A 21,964-nucleotide genomic window follows, 5' to 3' on the forward strand; every position below is an offset into this window, starting at 1 on the left:
TATTAGTGTATTTATGTTTTTTCCTGGATAACCATGGGCATGTAAAATTGCACAAGAAATGATTTTGTTATTTGCTGCTGTGCTATAATATAAGTGGATCTAAATGTCCAAAGATGAGAGAAGTACTCAGATTCTTTACTTAAGTCAAAGTAACAATACCACAGTGTAAAAATACTCTGTTGCAAGTAAAAGTTCTGTATTCAAAATGTGAATTAAATAAAAGCACAAAAGCATTAGCACTTAAATATAGAAGTACCAAAAGTAAAAGTACTCATCAATTAATGTAAAGCATATCATGAGATTATAATGCATTAATGTGTACATCACATGCAGTGCTGCAGCTGGTATAGGTGGAGCTACAGTAATTCACCTTACTACTTATAATTTTAATTACAAGCTATAGCTTGTGAATTTCCAAACAGAAATCAATAAATTCTTGTGCTTCTAATGTATTTTCTTAATGTATACATTAACAAAATAATGTCATTCTTAAAATGACTAAATGTCTAAAATAACTAAAGTTGTCAGATAAATATAGTGTAGTTAAAAGTAGGCCATAATATGTATTTGGCTTTAAAATGTAGTGAAGTATAAAGCAGAAGAAAATGAAAATACTCAACTAATGTACAGCTACCTCAGATACCCAAGTGCTGTACTTGTGTACAACATATGTACAATTTAGTTCATTTCCATCACTGATTGGGCCAAACAACATACATAACCTTTTCCCATTGTCAAATTGGCCAGTAGGTGTCGCTGTTGCCATACTTATATCGCTTAAATCCAGAGACTATCAACATCTTGTGTTGTTATCTCCTTAGTTTGCCATTTTTGTCCGTTTTTAATCTTATTTTTATCAGTGTCTTGCGAATTCAAGTCTCAATAATTGAATTTTAGCAGTTGAAATGGGTATTGACATCTGAATAATTATAATCCCAATTACTGCTTAAACCAAGCAGGCGACAAGTCATTATCACCTTGGCAACACAATTATCCCAGTAATATTGTTCAAGCTTACCGGGTCAATAAGGTGGTTAATTACTACTGAGCAGGACACTTCAAAGAAAGTGGAAAACTCAGGACTGGGATGGAGCATGTCTGCTCAGCTCAACCCCGCCCCAAATGCTTTAGTAGACCCCGTATCCAGGTAGCCCCAATTGTGCCATTGTTTTAAACCAGCATTTCCGGCAGCCTGTGAGCTACGTCACAGACCCGCAGCTGGTATAAAAGCTCCATCAGCGGTAACGTCCTCATTTAGAGACAAGCACCGTCTGTGGGGATCCTCCTGGTACCTGGCCAAATTAGGCAACTGCATTAAAAGAAAATGTTCAGAATGACGGTCGTTCAGCTTGGAGTGATTGTCTTCGTCCTCTGTCTGTCAACACCGGTAAGATAAAATAAAGCTGATTTTATACTTTAGGTCGTGGCGTGTGTCTTGATGGGGCGGGCGGGGAAGGAGTGGAGTAGGGGATTATATTTATTTATAAGTGTTGGAAATTAACTGCAGTGATGGTTTGACTTGATAATCAGATGGTGTGGTCTGAATTAGGCTACAGGCTACACTTGAAGCCCTCTTGGGAAATAAACACCATCCAATCGGTGTCGCTTTTAAAATTGCTGTGTCCTTAAACTGCTTTCCAAGTCATATTTTTCCTCCGTTTATTTTTACCTGTTAATTATCGGGCACTCCAGTGAATTAATGATTCAGGTGGAGTGTATTATGTACCTGCGTGAAGGTGAGGAGAGAATCTAAAGTTTCTTTTTTCGTGCAGTGTGCCAAACGACACCTGACACGCTTTTGCTGACCAACCAGCCATCTTATGTTGCTGCAGAGTGTATATATAACTGGCTACACGAGTAGTCAGAAGTAATTGATGTAATAATTTAAAACTCTGCAAACCCAGACACTTTAATGAATTCCCAGTGTTTTGGAAATTTGGACTGCCACAATAACGTACGTATGTGTCATTAAGTTTAATCCCTTGTATTGAATCCATTTTACAATCTTAAGTATCTGGTATTTCAACATGTTCTCCTCACCCCAGGGCGTTAAATACTGTTGGCAATCTGCTCTATTGAAAACCCTGGGTGTCATGAGGACACCTAAGGTAGTATAAAGTACTTGACCAAGCATCAGTGTGTGACGTCGTGGAAATGAGAATAGACTGAGAAAAAGCCAAACAAACTTTGTTATTGAATAATCTGTCTGGAGTTTAAAATCCTCATCCCTCCCTCTTCAACCAACAGGTGCTTTCACAGAGCAATGCAACCACCCCGATGGTAAACAGCACCTCCAACACCACAATGAGACCAAACGCCACCAGTTCAGTAAACACCACCAGTGCAGTCAACAACACCACCACCTTTTCAGGAGCAGGCGCTTTGCTGCATGCAGGTGGCACCTCCTTTCTCGTCCCCGTCATCATGGCATCGTACTACTATTGAAGTCGGGATTCCACAGCCCCACTTGTCTCGACACTCCTCACCACCTTCTATTCCATCATGCCACCCGGGCCAGCCTCCCCCATCTCAGAGACCACAAGGCTAACGCAGCTGGACTCAAATCTACTTCATCCTCAACTTGTAACCATGTAGTCAAAGATGTTTCTTTCAATAAAGGGGGTTTAATGTTTAGCTGGAGCTCATCATGCCTCACCCAAACGGTCCCTTTCATTGAATCAAAAGGATTGGTGGTGCAGCTCCTTGCTTGGCTTGCATTTCCATAGTCTCGCATCACATCTCGGATGGCTCAGGGCTGTGGTTTGTCATGTAGCATGTCTGTTAAAATATGGACCACTTGAATGTACAGAGATTCATTCTGTGGTTTTTAGTTCCACCTGGGAATCAGTTTTTTTTTTCTTTTTTTTTTTTGGCACATATAGTAGGAAATGGGAAAATGTCACATGACACCTGTGGAGTTTTTCATAGCTTGGCTCTTTAGTCATTTTACTAATGTCAGATGTGTAGCAAATAAACACAGGATGTGTCACTTTTACCTGGTGATTTTTACAATGAGGGTTTGACACTTTCCACCCCTTCAACCCAAGTGATGACTGTATGAATGTCCTTATGAGATGTTGGATTTATATTTCCCCCTTATAGCTTATATTTTGTATATAATGGAAATGTACCGTTTATTAGCTTGGGCATAAGATATTGGAAGAAATGACAATGTACAATAAACTGAGAAATAACAGCTATAATTGCCTCTTTGTTTAAAATATTTCTTTCCTGTGAAACCGGTACTTGATCTCACTTCTATTCGAATATTCTTGTTTTTGAATGGGTTTCTAGAATATCCTGATATAGCTGACCTAAAGGGTGTGGTGATGTTGTGTAACCATTGCTAAACTGCAGGCTAGAGATGACCTTGGCATTCCCCGATGCCTCCAGTGATCTCTAGATCAGTGCTGGAGCAGCACTGATCTAGATATGAACTGGTACAATGTCTACAATATTGTAGTGATGTACAAAATCTAAAGCTGCACCACAACTTGATTCTTTGTTTTGACTCTACAAGAGGGAGAGAAGACATTAGCATATGGAAACCTGTTATTCACTTGGGAATAAAGATGAGTTTAAATGGCCTGAAGAGTTGAACAAGTTTAACTTTGGTGTGTTGACTCTTTTTACCTAGTCCTATTTACAGTATGATCTAGGGCCGAGTTCTCAGCAGCTGCAGAGCATGGAAAAATCTTTACAGTATCAGCTGAATTTATTTTGGGCTTCCATTTAAATGTGTATCCTAAAAGGGAAAATGCATTGAAGAAAAATGGCAAACTTTAATTTCCCACTATGAAGGTAATTTATGTGGAGAAAAAGCCAAGTATTAGCTACTCTGTCTTATGTATGACCATGTCAGGAATCTCTGGCTGTACTGTTTTATCTGTAGTTGCTTTAAAGCTTTGTGTTTCACTGCTGATCTGGCAAGGAGACGAGTACAAATGGATAAAAAGCAACCAACAAAGCTAAAACCATCAGACCCATCGCTATCAGAGTGAACTCTGGCATAGTGAGCAGTGTGCAGCTCAGAAATGCTTCAGTACCAGTGAGACGGCTTCATGACGCACTAGCCCAGCCTTTTGTGAATGTCCTCTCCGCACACAACCCCATCTCCCCTCCCTAACATCCCTTTTTCCGGATATATCCATTCAGTGTTCTCCACCAGGTCTGCAGGGACTGTAGAAATGTGGGTACTAAGGGTTTTATTTTCCTAATTGCTGCTGAAAACACATTTTCAAAGTAGTGTTAGAATCTTGCTTTAATAGTCTCAGCTGTTACAACGGGACTAATTCACTTCTATGAAATAACTTGTTTTAATTTTTGATAGCTTTATTTATAATACTTCTCTTTGGAACTTATAGCTAAATACTGTATGTCCAGGAAATAAAATAAGTAGAATTTCACTATTAGTAGATATGACAGGAAATAAAATATACTGAAATAATGAAATATATTATGCTATTTATCACAGACCACTTGGTGTCAAAGGACTTTTATTTTGAAAAATAAAAGCAGTAGTACAAAATATCATCTGCATTGCTTCTGGTCAAAACTGACTGTTACAATTTTATCAGTCAAGTTTACCCATGAGAAGTTTACTCAGATAATTCAGTTATGAATATTACACAACGAAAGCAATAATTGTCAATGTTTTTAACGCCTCAAGGTTAGTCAATCAACCGTGGTTATGTATGTGTGGTTGAAGGGATGAATAGACATGTTCCTAAACTTTGCTCTTCTTGTATAAGAAATAATTTCCTGTTCAGCACAGAATAAGATACCCACAAGTGAATAAAAATGGTCAAAATATATTTTTGAATGTGTTTATATCACAGCAGGAGGGTTAAGCTGTGAATCTAGATGAGTAGTCTTCCTTTAAGGGAACTGTTTAAACAAGAAGGCTGTTGCCTGCAGCAGTACACTGACTGTAGTGTTTTCTGACAGGCTTTTGTTTAAACATTGAACAGTATTTATATAGTATAAACAGGGGAAAGTCTCTTTATCTTATTATAAATTTTTCCATAACTTTACAGGAGTCAAAATTATTTTTGTCATGGTGCAAATGTGACTCAGTCAAGATGTTGCCATCCTCCTATTTCCCCCTGTAATCTCATCTCAGTATGACATGGATGAGTCACCTCTAAGGAGAAAAGTCTTTAGCTTTCCTCTATCACCACTCCTTTTTCCTCTGTAATTGGTCATCTGATCTTAGAAGAATAATAACTAGTATTCTCAGAATCTGCCTTTGAAAACACCTCAGTTAAAAAGTTGTCTCTCAGGATTCCTGGTTGATTTGTTTTGACCATAAATTGCTCTCATGCTAAGTATTTCCACTAGTCAAAGAGACAGTGGATTTTTTTTTCCTGTTGATGAAACTCTGCAGGGCTTGTTTTTGTTCATCCATTGTGTGTGCTCGTCCCTTTTAACTGCCCTGAATAAACTGGACTTGTTACTTGCAGTAACATCATACGTATCACTTCCTGTATGCCACTTTTTCCTGGAATGACCCATTACACAAAGGCTATTAACAACAGCAATGGGGATAGCTTTTATTATGAAATTGATATTAAGTTACTAGAACTTGTTACAAAAAAGTCAAAAAATCATAAAATGGACCAAATCCTCCAAACAAAAAATAGATTTTTAAAAAGTGTCTTCATTTATCATTAAGTTTAGATCAACTTTTACTAAAACGTAACAGAGGGGCTTCAGCTGAATCTTCTTCACTTTGAGTTTTACTTAGTTTCTTCTCTATTATATCTGACTGACATCATCTCAGCATCCATACTGCTGTATCTCCATAACCCCGAACAGCATATCTGACCTCTGTTCTGGTGTGAGGCGTGACACCCAACAGATCTTTAATCATTGATTCTATATATGAATTATTCAGATGTCTGCGAGTGTTGCAGGGAAGATGTCACACATACACACGTTGTTTGCTTTTTTGTAACATTGTATGTTGCGTAAGAGCAAGTGGTGTGATCACATGGTTATAATTAAAACATTATATTGTGAAAAGGGAGTACAATGTTTGCATGCACATATTCACCACCATGCTGTGAATACAAGTTTATATTTGTGTGTGTTTGTGAGGTAATAATATAGATACATTAGTCTTGTTTCTGTCCTTATGGAGTTGTGGCAAGTTTCAGGACTGTGGTAAGACGACTCACGACAGGGCTGCTATAGGAGGAATAAAACAGCTTTTTAGAGAATTGATTTGTATATTTTAACTCTAAAATCCAGTTTTTCAATTCATAAAACTCAAATCAAATCGAGCATTTTGACTTCAACTGTAATGAACAATTTTGCTTCCACTTAAACCTGCAATTTGTTTCGGGCTCATGAATAGTCCAGCTCACATCTCATACAAATGTGTTGCTCAGTGTTGCACCTGTTGCCACATGGCAGAAAGAATTCTGAAAAACAGGCTGAGATCATAGATATGAAATGACTGAGTTCTCACTTCTTAAATGGTCAAACCAGTTATAAAAACTAATGGCAGATGCTCATACACTGTTCTCACAGTATGTTCCTTCCTCCGGGTTTGGTTTACAGAGAACAGCAGTCTTTAATTTGCTTAGTAAATAGAAGAAAAAGGTACAAATTGCTGCTTCAAAACCAGCTATTCCTGTTCTTGAGCCCTAGTGTGTACCATAAAAAACATCAGCTATACTGGTACCATCATACATCTCTAAAGGAGTTTATACCTACCAGTTGTATAAGCCATTCATAAAATCAAATTTTGCATTGCCCATTTATAAAAAGTCCCTCTTTGCTCTGCATTTGGAGTATTACTCTTATGAATACTGGTAATCTATTAATAGATACAGGGGTTCACATATTCTAAAACCCATAAAATCTGCTCATTATTATGCTGTTGCTGATGGACATTGATCCAGATTGTCTGCAGGTTTTTCCAGAAGCTATGTGATCCATTAAAAAGGTCTCCCTGAGGATTAAAGACACTAAAAAAGACAGGTGTCACTGAAGTTCATCTTTACTTTCAAATATACACCCTGGTCAAAAGTAGAAGACATTTTAATAGTGCTGTGCTCCTTAGCAACTATGTACTTTTATGTAAAACACATTTCATGAACACATAAAACAAAGCTGCATGTTTTGATCCTATTGTTAAACAATATGGAGCCTTAATATATTTATTAATACCAATCTAAATGCTTTGTGGTGCTGTAGTTGTAATATAGTCTGGAGTAATTGGATCATACTGATACTTTTCCAGTTCATCACTCTCTTATCCTATTTATGCAAATCATTTGTTCCTGTCAGCATCTGACTCGCTTGACCAGAAAGAAAATGTTGTTCTTCTCTGTAAGGGAATTTTCCTCATTTGCCTAGTGTTCATAAACACTTTTAGCAAGCAAATGCTATTCAACCTAGCAACAACATAAATACTGTGGCAGTCAAATGTTTCATCAAGTACAAATGAGCTTTTTGGCTGTACTGGTTGCAAGCTGCACATATAAAGCATATTTTGTGAGATTATGGCTGCTTGTTTAAATAACAGTTTCCTCAATTTTGAAAAAAGCTACAAAACCCTATGATAAGCAGATAATGGTTTGCAAAAACCATAAAATGCAACAAACTCCTTAAACACATTACATAATAAATCACAATAATAAAGACATCAGTCAGAAAAAACAAATCCAATGCAGCAAAACAAATTATCACAACATATGTTGGCACATTAGTTGATGGACCAGACAGGGATTTAATAGCCCAAGAGACAGCGATATAAGTTCTGTCATTACTGCAAAATCCACAGCTCATGTTGAAGCATTAATGAGCCCCCTGGATCTTTTACTCTTGATTTTATAGCAGCTAAAACTGCAGCAGTAGGCCACTGGTCAGACCTGTGCTATAGTGTGCGCCCAGGGAGTCCACAAACTGCTGCTTTAAAAAAAATTCTGCTTTTCCTCGCCTCTAACAGAAACCTTATTTCATCAGGGTCTGCAATTTTATTGTTATTGACTGAGCTGCCAAACAAGACTCCAGCACACATGGACAACACTGGTTTCAACAGAACTCTAATAAAACAATCCCCTTACTGCAATGAAACCATTTCTTTTCCAATTAAATAACGCCTGCAGGTAATAATAGCTGACGTTTTTGACAGTTTGCATGTCTTTTGTTAAAGTGGGTTGAATATTGGTTCACAACAATTTTAGAAGTGTTACTACATTATGCCCTTGCATTCACTGATTGATGTCTGATTATTATTTGTTTGAGTAATGCTAATTCACTGGAAACAGTGTGCGCACAAAATGTCAAAAACTAAATTCTAGAAAACATTACAGACACTTGTTCAATGATTTATACAATGAATTCAACAGTGTCTACAGGAACATTCTAGCAACATTATGTCTTTAATGACTTGAAACTGAGGAAGGAAAAGGACAGGCAGACAAAAGCCTGTAAACCAGCTGAAAGGCCCTTCCTGCCAGATGGACAGCTGAACTTATTTTTTCTGCCCAACCCAGAGGAAAGCGGCTGCCTTTCAGACAAAGTGACACTCCACTTTGTTGTCTCAACAGACAGCTAAAGTGGCTCATTTACTCTGGATGGGGGCAGGTTTCTCTCATTTACACTAATCACATGTAGCTTATTAATTAGTACCATAATTGGCTGCAGGTGCAGTTGCCATGGAAACTAAGCAATGAAAAGATATCTGACATCATACCTGGAACTCTGTCCTGTTAGTACTTTCCACACGAAATCAGATAACATAATGTAATTGTTTGTTCTGCCGACATGCAAAGTGTCATCCTTACCGAGTGTCCTTTTTACCTCAACAGGAATGAGTGTTCATATAGCTAGCCTATAAGCAAATCTAAGTAAATCAGGCTGTATCTCAGGCTGTATCTGCTGCTGACGGCCACCAAACTCAAAACATCCTCCAAGAGTGGCCCTGATCCAACTGGCGACATTCTGTATCTAGGACAAACCATTTCCCCCTTTCTGTCTGACCCTGTGGAAGGACACCTGATGCCACATGATGGCAACTATTTGCCAAAGCCTCCACCCACTGTGTGCCGAAAGAAGGGCAAATGATAAACCACAGACAAACCAACCCTGTATACATCATTTGTTTAAGTCAGCGACATGTGAGCAGGACCTCAGCTGTAATAAAATCTGCTTGTTAAATAAACGGTGATGCTTTGGAAAATGATACATAACAGAAACACCTTCACATGGATTATATTTATATAATTTTGTAACATTATACTCTAATTGTTATTTACATAATTCAGTTACAGGTTCTGTGGTGATTTTATTCTGGTAATCTGTGAAGAAAACAGAAACACAATCCACAACTAAGACAAAGTGGCTACAGTCTTATAAGCGACCGACACACTCGTAAGCAAACTAAACTAAGATAGCTCTCACCACTGTTCAGTTTGATTTGCATTAAACTGTATTTCTACTGTCAGTAACTACAAGCTAGAAGTGCGAGATTAGAATTCAAACTGGGCAGAACATATTCAGTTTTAGTTCAGTTCTTCTGTGATTAGATCTTTCTGTAATCATATTGTGTAGATCAGATCTACTGATAGCTATTATTGTTCAGCCCCCGTCTCAGTACCATCTGGACTGCAAGACAGAGAATCGACATTTTTTCTTCAAGCTGCACTTGCCTGTCAGAGACATCAGACAAAACAAGATCTGTAAAAAAAAATTCTCACACTTTAAATTGATTTTTCTGCCAAGAATCCCAGAGGGGATCTCATTACAAGCAACTGAAAATGAGGCATTTTTCTATTCAGCATTTGTCATTTGAGTGTCAGCTGTTGTGCAGCTGAGAAAATGTCCAATGTTGTGTCACTGTCAGATTTAGTAAACAATCATTTGGAGTGGATTTTGACCACCATGCATTTTTGAAGGCTGTTGTCAAAAGGTATGATTTGTGCAGATATGTAGTGCTACTAAGTCTAAACATTTGGTGCCAAAATTTCCCAAAGCTTAAACCTGTTTGTCTAATACTGTGGAAGATTATGGCAATTAAGGGTTTACTGAAAGCATACCAAGATTTTAATTAATTCATTAATTTTTAATTTGTTGTGGCACCATGTCTTAAAGATCATCTGTCTTCAGACACAATTCCAGCAAAGCATGAGCCATAGAGACAGGAACAGCCACCCATAATGTTCTTATTCTTCTTTAGCTTATTGTCACCTTTAACCAGTGCTGCACCGCTATGTGTCTGGAGGGAACTATATGTTCCATCCCATGTACAGGAAGCAAAAAGTATCAAGTTCCAAAACCACAATGTCCAAAGCAAAGGCCAGCTGGAAATTTTGTCAAAAGAACTGCTGACTCCTCATTTCCCACAAAACTTGTTTATTTGACACTGAATATCTTTTTTTTTTTTTTTTTTTTTTTTTTTTTTCGAGTTTCTATGAGGTCAGCCACAGATTTGCACTGGAATTTTAACCTACTATTTAGTTAACTCCAGTTCATTTTAAATCCCATGGTCCCAAAGAAGAATTCAAACCCACCTCCAACCAAGTCTATAGGCACCAAGGAACTTAACGAGTCACCTTCCATAAGCCTTGAGTCTTTTATTTAAGCTTTTCAGCCCTTCAGATCTGTGGAGACAACTTCTGTACAAGAAAATATGTTTTACAGTGCATTTGATACAGTCACAGCTTTAAATACTGAGGTCATGGGTGTAAAGGAATCTTTAGCCATGTTGAGAAACATATAATATGTAATTACTTGCCTTTTGTAAATTAACACAAACTATTTGTGTTTGTTTGGAGTAGTATGGGTAATGCTCTTAAAATGGGGATGGATGTGTATGAAGGCCTCAGTCCTGGCCTTCAGCAATGGAGGGCCTAAGCCACCACCAGCAGTGGAGCTAGTTAGGTAATGCTCTTTTGTTTAGGAAGATTTTAGGCATTTCATTTAACATTAGGTTTAGACATACACAATTAGCACCCCCGGGGGTATGCCCCGGGAGTACAAGGTCCGGGGCTCTTTGCTAAGGGCCGTCCGGTCCCTGTACAACCGGAGCAGGAGCTTGGTTCGCATTGGGGTCCGGTTTGGGGACCACAGGATCTCATCTCTGCTTTTTGCAGACGACGTTGTCCTGTTGGCCCCATCAAACCAGGCCCTCCAGCGTGCACTGGGGCGGTTTGCAGCCAAGTGTGAAGCGGCTGGGATGAGAATCAGCACCTCCAAATCAGAGGCCATGGTTCTCAGTCGGAAAAGGGTGGCTTGTTCCCTTCAGGTTGGTGGAGAGCTCCTGCCTCAAGTGGAGGAAAGCTCTCGATTTACTGGTCAATCTACGTTCCGACTCTCACCTATGGTCATGAACTTTGGGTCATGACCGAAAGGGCAAGATCCCGGATACAGGCGGCCGAAATGAGCTTTTCTCCCCCCTTTTTTGTGTAAATAAAAAGCCCAACTGTTTTGAAATGTAAATGCTGTGTTTTCTGCCTTGCTGTTTGGTTCCCGACAGGGTGGGTACATGGCTGAAATGCCAATGAGTACTCAGCCACTCACTACCAAGTAGCTGTTATTAGTGTTTGTTATTGCACATGTAGCATTTTGCATAATTAGTTGGAGGAATGGCAGAAACATAATTAATCACAGTTTATAATGGTGTTTCATGTCAGTCATTTATGTTCTATTGGCTATTAAGTATGTGAAGATAAACAAATGTACTAAAATAAGTGCATGTGTGTGTTCTCATAATTGTTAGCACTATTTTAAACTTCTTTATAAAGGTTCACTGTTAAAGACTGGCTTTAGACATAAGAATCCAAATAAGAATGAGGTTTAAGTTAAGATTAAGGCAAGTGTTCGGGTTGCATGTAATAGTTGTGGTTAAGCTTTAGACTTAGAAGCTACTGTTGTAGTAAACCGCTGTGTGTTTGTGCATGTACAGTATACTTTACATGTGTATACTTGCTTGTTTTAGCTATGTCTGTGTGCTTACATGCATATGTAAATGAATATTGAGCTGTACTTGACATAAATATTGAGATGATCATTCTGATAATCCACAGCTGCGTGTCCATTTATCTACCAGGGAGCAGGAAACCAGTGGAAATATCCATACAGCAGAACCTTCTAGCGCACGCACGGGATGTCTAGCTCATCTTTAGTACTAATCTACCTGAGATTTCTCGTGACTTGCCTGCAAGTAATTTGACCTTTGCTGCAAATGTTTAAGCTGGATCACATTCCAGTGTTTAACTGTCAAACATCATCCTTTGTAAGGTCACATCTCTAAGACAAACTTATACAGTGCAATACAGTACATTACCATTGTCATTGGAGCAGTTCACACAATACAACAGATGAATAAAATAACAGAGAATTAAAGCATCTACCAGCACTACAATAATGATACATTTAGTAGCTGAATTGCAGAGGGATTGAATGATGTAGAGTAATAACTTTTACAAACTGATAGAGCTTAAGGACACCCTGGTGGCAACAGGGAAATTCACTTGCTAAAACCTGCTCAGCTGAGGCCAGAAAGAAGACAGAGAGAGACTGCAAACCAGAGAAAATAGTGTCCTAATATGTAGGGACATGAAGAAAGGTTTTGGAATATACAGATTCAACTCTGTTATTCCTTTTAGTGCTGTGACTTTTTCAAAATGTCCGGTATCTCATTGGACAAAACGTTTGTGTGTGTGTGTGTGTGTTTGTTTTGGAGAACTGTGTATAAGCCAGAGTGTTAAACTGGCAGCAATATAATAATTCTGACTTCAGCATATATATGGCACAGTTAACAAAGACTGAATGGTTCATTATTTTTCCACTGCTGTACCCGCAGTGTCAAGGTAGACGGAAGTGATGCTTATATACAGTATTGTTTCCTGCAGCACTGCTGGCCATGGCATGTGTGTATGCATGTGTCTGTACGTCAGCAACTAGGAATACAACAGTAGGACAGTGATAAGTTACATCTATGTAAAAAGTGAAAACCCATGAGCTTATAATATGGAGCAAATAGAGTAAGCAGTGATAAAATACAATAGGCTGTGTAATCTAATGGAAATATTTAAAGAAATTATTACATCTATACTCATTATGACATTTATCTTAGTGTTGTAACAAGTTCTATTGGAGCTTTTTTTGTAATGCTATTTAAATATATTATTTCAGAGTTGGATTTTTCATAATGACACCCGCTTATCTTAAGAATGTTCAGTAAGTGTTACAAAATTTTATCAGTTATTGTAGCTTATGTAAACACGACCAAGAACAGTGTCAAATTGTCTTTGTATCAACCAAGTACAGGCTGCTACAATGAACAAACATAGTAGGTGGTTTATTTATAGTAGCTTAATAAAGCTATGCATGTTTATTGCATAACTGCCTAGATGGGTTTTTGACAACCGGGTTATTACTCAGCATTACAGTGACTCACACGCATACACAGAATAATTTATATATAAACAGTATTTACATGTATTAAAATGAATTAGTGTGTTGTTTAACCCTTATAGTGTACACAGATGGAAAACAAATTTAAAGGAAAATCCCAAATAAATAATGTGGAAACTTATTATTTTCTTGATTATTTGATTAATCTTTTTATTCACAGAATGTCAAATTAGGAAAAAATGCCCATTTTGACTTTCCAGAGTCTAATGTTGTCTTCAAATGTCTTGTTTTGTCCAGACAAATACATCTGAAGATATTAATTTTATCATGTATGACAAAGAAAACCAGCAATTCCTCACATTAAAAAGGGTGTAATCAGAAAATGTTAGTGCTTTTTACTTCAAAATAGTTGCTTATTTATTTTCTGTCACTTAATTGACTTATGGTTGCAGGTTTAAGCTACTGAATGGCTTAAAGGTGCATTAACTGAGATTTTACACAGTTTGATAAATCAAGTTAAATGGGACAGGGTGTGGAGTCTTTCCACTATACATTCTCAACGACGGTCTGCTATCTACAGCCCTAACTGTTATTCCAGCTTCCCTACCCTATTCTCAAAATATGGCCCCGACATTAGCATCATCTGCCACCTAGCAAAGGTTATATGAACTGTTTTTCAGACCATGAATAGTGATTTCAAACTGTCAGCTAGAGGAACTTTGTCAGCTAAAAGTTCAAAACAGTGGCTGCCAGTCTGAGGAGGGCAAGTTCTTTTGCACAGAGAGAGGGGGACAAAAAAGGTTTAACATTGGTTTGTCTTTTTGAGATGGAGTGCATTAAAAGCAGCCAAAAGACTCAAAGGGAAGTACATCCGCAACCTGCAGCATGACAAATAATGGTGTCAGAAAATGAGGAAATTGAGGAAAGAAGAGGAAGCGCTGTGAACTGTGTGGCACAAAGGGTGGGGAGACAGTACAGTTGTGTCAGATGCGGAAAATATATTTGCAACAAACACACAATCAAAAGCCATCCCCTGTGTGGTGCAAACACTGGAATGTATTGAAAATATTTGATTCCTCTCCCCTTGCATTTTTTTTCCTCACATCGCACACAGGCAGGACTAAGACAAGAAAAGGATGCAAGAGATTGAAATGTGAAGGGAATTGGGATTTGTCCACGGTGTCAGTTTGTTTTGAGTTTCACTAGACCCTCTAGTGGCAGAAAAGAAATAAACCTTTTGCACAGCAGACATTTTGAGTTGTCACAGTAGAACAACACAAGCAAGTATGCACAAAAACATGACCCTGGAAATGGCTCACAACAATGCAGCCATTGTGTTATCAGTTACATCTGTGCTTTTCCTACTATCATGTTAAAATGTCTGCTGTGAAAAAGGTCTTTTAGGAAGAGCAGCTTTGATGCACATGAACAGAGGAGTCACTTTATTATAAAGTAAGTTACTAAAAAAGTAAGTTTACAAAATTAAGGATTAACAAACTCAGTTACACTGCACATAGCATGAGCACGAGAAAGACCACAAAGATCTAATATTTTTCTGTATGCCTGTGTGACCTGCACATCTACCTCATTACACACAACTTTTACTTCTAAGAAAACTGATCAGGCAGAAAATGAAAGGACAATTAATTTGACAACATTCAGATCCATGTACCCCCAGGGATGATATATAAAGAAGAATAAAGAAGCCTCTTTAGCTGATTTTATATCAGAGTCAGTATCCACTGCACTAGTGTCTGACCTATTCAGTAAAAATGGGACAGTCACCAGGGACAGAAGTGAACTGTTCATTCTAAAAATATCTCCTCAGGGCACAACTGGTGAGAGGTTGTGGTGTGCAGCCCTCTTTTCTGTCTTTCTGCTGAGTCTCAGAAGGAGTGTGAACATAATAAACAAGCCTCCTAATAAACAAGGTGTCTGTGATCAGCACTGAGGAATCGTTCATGCCCAACTTAACTGTAGGCTCATTGTTTAGCAGTGGCGTGCCAAGCATCAGGAGATTTGTCTGCTAATTAGTTTGTTTGACTCTGAGATGAACTTAAAGGAAAATGAGTGAGGCGAACAGACTGCAAAGGCAAATGAACTATTACTTTGCTCTGAGGTATTTTATATAATCGTTGTACAGGAGGCATAAGTGGCCTAAGGGAAGATTATTGTTTCCTTAGTCAGATACTGGTAGTCCTTTCTATAAAATCACTATACAGTATGGATTTAGATCAAAGCTCTCATTTTTTTTCCACATTGACAGCAACCATATGATTTGGGCCATGGGTCCCAAGATGGAAAGGAGGCCTAGAAAAGCTACACATGAAGTTTCTGAAAAAGAAAGTCCCTCCTGAAAAAGACCCATTTATGATAGATGTTGCTCTCATAGTTCAAACCAGTCCTGCCTTGGGCAGCTTGTCAACAAGTAATTTCTAATAGAAATTATTTTTGTCACAGTGATGCTTGCTTGATGACACTGTTAATTGTCACTAACATAGAACAATTTTTTCTCTCGCTCTCTCTTGCAGCAGCAGTGGTATAATCAATTTAATTATTCATATAATTCCCCCGAGAGCCATAATCATAATGACAGTGCTGTCTGTTGCTCGGTTTCATGCTTAATCATGATCACAGAGTCACAGACCCATGTTCTTTTTCTTTTCTCACGTCTCTCCCTTTGGTCTCTAGAAAACAAGAACATCAGTTTTGCTTGCAGATTATATCATTTGCATGAAACAAGTGTGATTTGGTTGATTTATTCATTTTACCAGTCTATAATTAGGATAACATAAGATGACCAAGATGCTTCTTTATCTTATTTCTCATGAAATGTCCTAATGGGAAGCCATGTGGCTATTGAAGCAGCAATCATTTGTATGGTAACCTGTTTAAAGTGGAGTAACTCTCAGTTCAAACAAATAAAAGGCCAACAGTGATAAGCTGTGGTTCATGGATCAAGAGGGCTTCTTGTGTGTGACCACATTCCCCAGATAAATGTTTAGGACATCCAATGAGAAGGTAATGCCATGTTATAAATGTAAAGCATAATGTAAACATTAAAACAACAATTAGTGTAACTGTTACATCAGGCATAACCACATAATGTTGTCTGCCCATTTGTCTTTGGTTTTCTTGACCAACCTGTGCTCTGTCTATTAGACTTTACCACACTGGCATACAGTATGTTCCACTCATCTGTCTGTAATTGATGAAGCACTCAGCAGATACTTCACTGATGAGTGGATGTCTCAAGCTTATTGAGTTATAATTTTTATATGTACAAATATGACTACATAACTGATTTTTGTGTTTGAACCTTAATGGAACCAGTGCAATTCAATTCTTTCTCCTCTATTAGGGTTTATGTTTGTTGATGTTTTTTATCTGTTATTGGACAGCATTTCATCAAAAGTATTTAAACCATTATAATAACAATTTACTTTTTCCATCAGTTCTGACGATTTAACATCAAATGCAATACACCACTGTACTAGAGTTTATTATATTACTAATATTATACTAATATATGTTATACTAATAACAGAAACAACAACAAAACATCAAAACAGTGTTAGTTTCATAGATTGTATTTAAGATTTTAGCTCTGTTAAAATAAATCAAGCTTAAGTACAACTTTGGATAATCTTTCAAACTTACTGTACTTCCTTGTACACTGCCCATTTGTGGTCTAACTATAAAAAGGGCAGTTTTCAGAAATTGTCATTGGCTTATAATGATGCCCTAAGGCTACTATTGAAAAGAACTAGATGGATGAGTGCTAGTGAATTGTTTGTGTCATCTTGAATCAGTACATTTTCCGTGGTCTTAAGAAACTTGATGTATAAATTTATTTGTTGCTTGAATTGTTCTGAAAATAATGTCATTTTATTGTTGACTAATGTTGCATACAGTGTCATGCGATTTACTTAAACTCTCTGGAAACACTGGTATGCCTGCCTTTTAAAGGGATAGTAATTTATTGTTGTTTCCTCTTCTTTCCTTTTTAACTGTTTTTTTTTTTTAGTTTTTGAACTTGGACCTTGAGTCTATAATAATAAAGTGTCATAAAGTGTCAATCTTTACTTGTCAGTTTTGCATGTCCTATAAAATATAATTTCCAATAACAAGGAATTTTACTGTATCGTCTTCTTCTTCAGTTGTTTTTTGCAGTAAATCTCTGTATGGTAAATAAGCAAGGATTTCACTGCGTCACAGTCATTCTCTTACTCGATTGGCCAGAATATTTAGCTGCAGAGTTGTAATTGGCTATCAATGTGAGTTCAAATGTTAGCTTGTCATGTAACACCTTAGACGGACAGGGATTTATTATCAGCTAATTTGTGTAAGGATGGTTCTCATTTTAGCATAATGTGACACTCGACAATATACTTATGTGCGCAAAGGTTCTATTGGTCATTCAGCTGACGTGCTGTGTAAATTTGTGCGTATTGTTTGAGCACTGCTATCCTGCTCATGCTAACGTTAGCTGAGTGGCTACCTACAGTAGCTAACATGAGCTAACCACCTAGCTAACTTTGTAACAAGTGTTTTTCCAAATGTCATAGCCTAGTGTATAAAAAAAACTAATCTTGTAAGCATAGGCAGCTGAAGAACGACTTAAATGGGTTTCATTAGAGCAATGACACCGGCGAGGCTCCTGTTTTTGTTAAAGTTAAACGGGAAAGCAGCAGGCTCGACCAAAACATTAGCCAGGGCAGGGTGCAGTGTGTGCTTCAGGAGAAATGTCTGCAGTTCACCTTCAAGACTACAGAACTGCATGTCAGCCTGGGTCATTGATCAGTATGGAACTAATGGAGTTTTGAAGTACACAGAAGAAGTCGCCATCCCTACTGTTAGCTCTACTAGTGAAGTGATGATTAAAGTCCATGCGGCCAGTCTAAACCCTCTTGATATCGCTATGAGGGGTAAGTGTTGGACTAATACTCATCACAGACATTTTGGAAAACATATACGCAAAGTCAGTGGTTTGTAGTTGAAAAATTGTAAACACACCTGCGCGCTTTCTCCATTTACAGGTGGTTATGGAGCTAAATTGCTTAAATTAAGAAGGGATCCACTGTCTGTGATGGACACCGTTAGTGAATTCCCTCTAATCCTGGGTCGTGATGTGTCTGGCGTAGTGGTGGACTGTGGATCTGACGTTACCCATTTTGCTCCAGGAGATGAGGTAGGAGCTCTGATGTACACTGTGCATGGAAGTACTATATGGGGGAAAAAAAACTTGTATTGCTCTACATTCAATTTATTAAATGCAATGTATGTATACACTGAGTGGCCACTTTTTAGGATACACCTGTAAAATCTAAAGCAATCCAGCAGCAGCTCAGTTATAAATTCTGCCATTGCAAACATAATAATCAGTTTGATTGATACTGTCAGTGAGGTGTTAATTTATTTATATGTATATCAGTGAAGTTGTAGGTTGCTGTGGTGTTTTTAATGTGTTGTTTACTCCATTTAGACACACAAGGGGGCAAGCATGTTAGAAAAACACTTCAATATAATGCAGTACAGGACAACACCACCTCTGTGATCTCATTAATAAACATGCCATTGAATTAACACCTGTTTGACAGTGTCAGCAAACACTGGACATTATAAACTACCTAAACAAGGACATTTTTGGCAGATCAGTTGTTCTAGATTGCATTAAACAGTATAAGTGTACCTAATAAAGTTGTAAGGGAGAATATAGTAGATCTACAAAATCAGTTGAGAAACTGTTGTATACCCAGTCAGTAATATCTCACTTCACTTAAAGTGAATGTGATTTAAATAATAGAACAATACACCAGTAAAATACATTTTCATACAGTACTGTGGTAATCATGTTTCATCAGTTAATATCTTTGGAAGAGATTAACAGTAATAACAGACAGGACCAGCTAAGACTAATAGCTGAATAACCAGATTCAAAGACTGAGTAGTGTGTGCTTCAGGAGAAATGTCTGCAGTTCACCTTAAAGACTTGAGAGCTGCACATTCAAAGACTGTGAATAAATGGATGAATTGAGTTGTTCAGCATTCTAAATGTCATATTTGTGTTCCAGGTGTGGGCTGCAGTTCCCCCATGGAAACAAGGAAGTCTGGCAGAATTTGTGACTCTAACAGAGTATGAGGTAAGCCATGGAGTCAGTGCAGTTATATGATTTCAGTATAACTGACTGACTGTGTCTTTTGTTGTCTGATTCTTTTTTTTTTAAATGAAATTAGGAAGTTAGGATGATGATAATTTGATTGCAGGAACCACTCTGGCAGGAATTGCTGTGTTTTCTTGCTGTCTTGTCCTTTATATATTCAGCAGCTCTTAGCTAGCTGCCCTTATAGAACTCTAGTGTTAGACTTGTAAATTAAAAAGTGTTAAAATGTTTATACTATGTTTTTTTTCTTTTGCAGGTTTCTCATAAACCAAAACTACTGAATCACACAGAGGCAGCATCCATCCCCTATGTAGCTAACACTGCTCTGTCTGCACTTGTTAATGCAGGTGGTCTTTGCAGAGACAACTCTTCAGATAAAAGGTAAGCATCCGCCTGATCCTGAATCACCTTTCAGTGAACCCCTGTACCGCCTTACTATTTATACACAGACCATTACGAGTGTGGTTCACAGTACTGGGGGAAAGTAAAAAGTCCCTGAACACTTCTAGGAACTGCCATCAACTTGAGTGAATTCTTTAAATTGTTCTCCTTTCCTGTTGAGAAAATCAGTTACTTATATTTTGATAAGGCACAATTTTCATCATATTAATCTCAGTGATGACCTGGTATCAAAAGGGTTTTAAAACCTTGCCTTTAATCCACAGACTGTAACAATTTAACCGGTTTTCATTCCTCCTCTCTTGTAATAGAATCAATGCTGCAAATCCCTTTGTACTCCCTGTGGCTTCTACATTGTTCAGTAACTTTGCTTAAATGAGTCACACAGTAACTGAACGTTCTTCTGGTTGCTGGGGTTTCTCCTCCTAGGGTTTTGATCATTGGAGGATCAGGAGGTGTTGGAACATTCTCTATTCAGGTAACTCAAAGTGTATTCCTCTAGCTGTTTGACTTTTTCAAACTCTGCATGAGTGTAAGGTCACTTGCCGTGTCTGTGTGCACATTCTTATTTTCTTCCTCTGTGGTGCTGCCAGTTACTGAAGGCCTGGGGTGCCCATGTAACAGTTACCTGCTCCCAGAACGCTGAAGGCCTTGTTAGAGGGCTAGGGGCTGAAGAGGTGGTGGACTATACAACAGGAGATGCAGCTGAACAATTACAAGTAATGGAGAAGTAAGTGCTATTGCCTTGAAGTGTGGGGTTTTAGAAGTAACCAAACTATCAAACTGTAGAGTAGATAACTTGTACACTGGTGACATTGTTTTTTTTTTTAATGAATCAGAACAAAATGTTTTTACTAGCCTCAAGCTCAGACTAATTAAGTATCATTAGGGTCAGTGGCAGTCCAATAAAGGTGTTAATGAATCATCAAGGACTGCTAAAAGTGTGCATGCTTTTCCCCTTTAAATGCCACCAAATGTGATAAACGTCTTCCTGTCAGCATGGCGCACCTGCTCGCTGACTCTCTTTTTAGTTTCCATGGATACCTGGGCTTAGGGCCTGAATGGACTCTAGTTCACCTCTCCCCCTGCTCCAGAAACAAAATTAGAAAACCCTGGCTTTAGCTTGAAGAGAACAAAAAACAATCTTTTCTTAACATGCAAATCAGGACAGATGACAGACAGACCTGAGATTATATAACACGCACCAGCCTGTTATGGAGTGTATATAATTTTCAGGATTTGAAATCTTCCTCAGCTGGGTTCCTCTCGGTTTGACAGTCTGTGTTTGCAGGTTTGACGTGATTTTGGATAGTGTCGGAAGGGAAACAGAGCAGTGGGCGGTGGGCCTGCTGAAACCCTGGTGTGGTGCAAAGTATGTCACACTGGCAACACCTTTACTTCTCAACACTGATTCCATGGGCCTGTTGGATGGGGCATTTAATGCTGTATTTAGCCTGCAAGCCAAAGCCATACAGGTAAACATTAGCAAAATAGACTTTTCATTTCAATACTGAGTCAAACATAACTGATGTGAAAGATGATAGTGTACACAGAAGCCTTACTACACCCTTTGTTTATTTCTATAGAGTTCTTTGAGCCTGGTATTTGTCATGCAGCCATTAGCGTGTTTGTTTTTTTTAAACAGGTGCTGCCAAACTGAACTCTTTAGCATGGAAAGACAACATTATACAGTGGGTATGCACCTGTTCCTTCCATTAGAGTAGTTTTTTGTTGTGCTTTATTTCATTTAGTTGATCAGATGGAATGAGGTTTAGTAGGAAATATAAATATACCCTGCATGGAGGCGAAGAGGGAATTTGAGCATTACATAGGTTTTGAGTCCCTGCAGTTGTGTAAGCCTCGTGTTGATGTGTGCTGTCCCACCAGCTGCTCTTTTAGTGGAGTGCATGTGCAATGAGGCAGTGAGTTAATAGGTGAGGACGGGGTGGAGCTGCTCTAGTTGTCTTGAGTAGTGGTGACAGTACGGTTGGCAGAGCTTTGTAGATGTGTGTGAGTGTGGGCATTAGTCT

General features: G+C 38.1%; 1 protein-coding gene and 1 long non-coding RNA gene across 2 annotated transcripts in view; both read left to right on the forward strand.

Annotated features, from left to right (window-relative positions):
• Nucleotides 1-1,236: 1,236 nt before the first annotated feature.
• On the forward strand, nucleotides 1,237-3,200 carry LOC109952594 (uncharacterized). The gene is made up of 2 exons (XR_002273792.1): nucleotides 1,237-1,387; nucleotides 2,248-3,200. It is a non-coding gene; the product is annotated as an uncharacterized LOC109952594 (long non-coding RNA).
• A 14,441-nt stretch (nucleotides 3,201-17,641) lies between these two features.
• LOC109952827 (reticulon-4-interacting protein 1 homolog, mitochondrial-like) overlaps nucleotides 17,642-21,964 on the forward strand; it is a 7,046-nt gene continuing 2,723 nt past the window's right edge. The window contains exons 1-7 of the mRNA XM_020588111.1: nucleotides 17,642-18,299; nucleotides 18,411-18,562; nucleotides 19,446-19,514; nucleotides 19,792-19,916; nucleotides 20,364-20,412; nucleotides 20,528-20,664; nucleotides 21,226-21,409. Coding sequence (XP_020443767.1) covers nucleotides 17,996-18,299; nucleotides 18,411-18,562; nucleotides 19,446-19,514; nucleotides 19,792-19,916; nucleotides 20,364-20,412; nucleotides 20,528-20,664; nucleotides 21,226-21,409 — 1,020 coding nt within the window. The 5' untranslated portion in view covers nucleotides 17,642-17,995. The remainder of the gene's footprint in view (nucleotides 18,300-18,410; nucleotides 18,563-19,445; nucleotides 19,515-19,791; nucleotides 19,917-20,363; nucleotides 20,413-20,527; nucleotides 20,665-21,225; nucleotides 21,410-21,964) is intronic.

This window comes from Monopterus albus, unplaced genomic scaffold, assembly GCF_001952655.1.
Source record: "Monopterus albus unplaced genomic scaffold, M_albus_1.0 scaffold9.1, whole genome shotgun sequence".
Taxonomy (NCBI): Eukaryota; Metazoa; Chordata; class Actinopteri; order Synbranchiformes; family Synbranchidae; genus Monopterus; species Monopterus albus.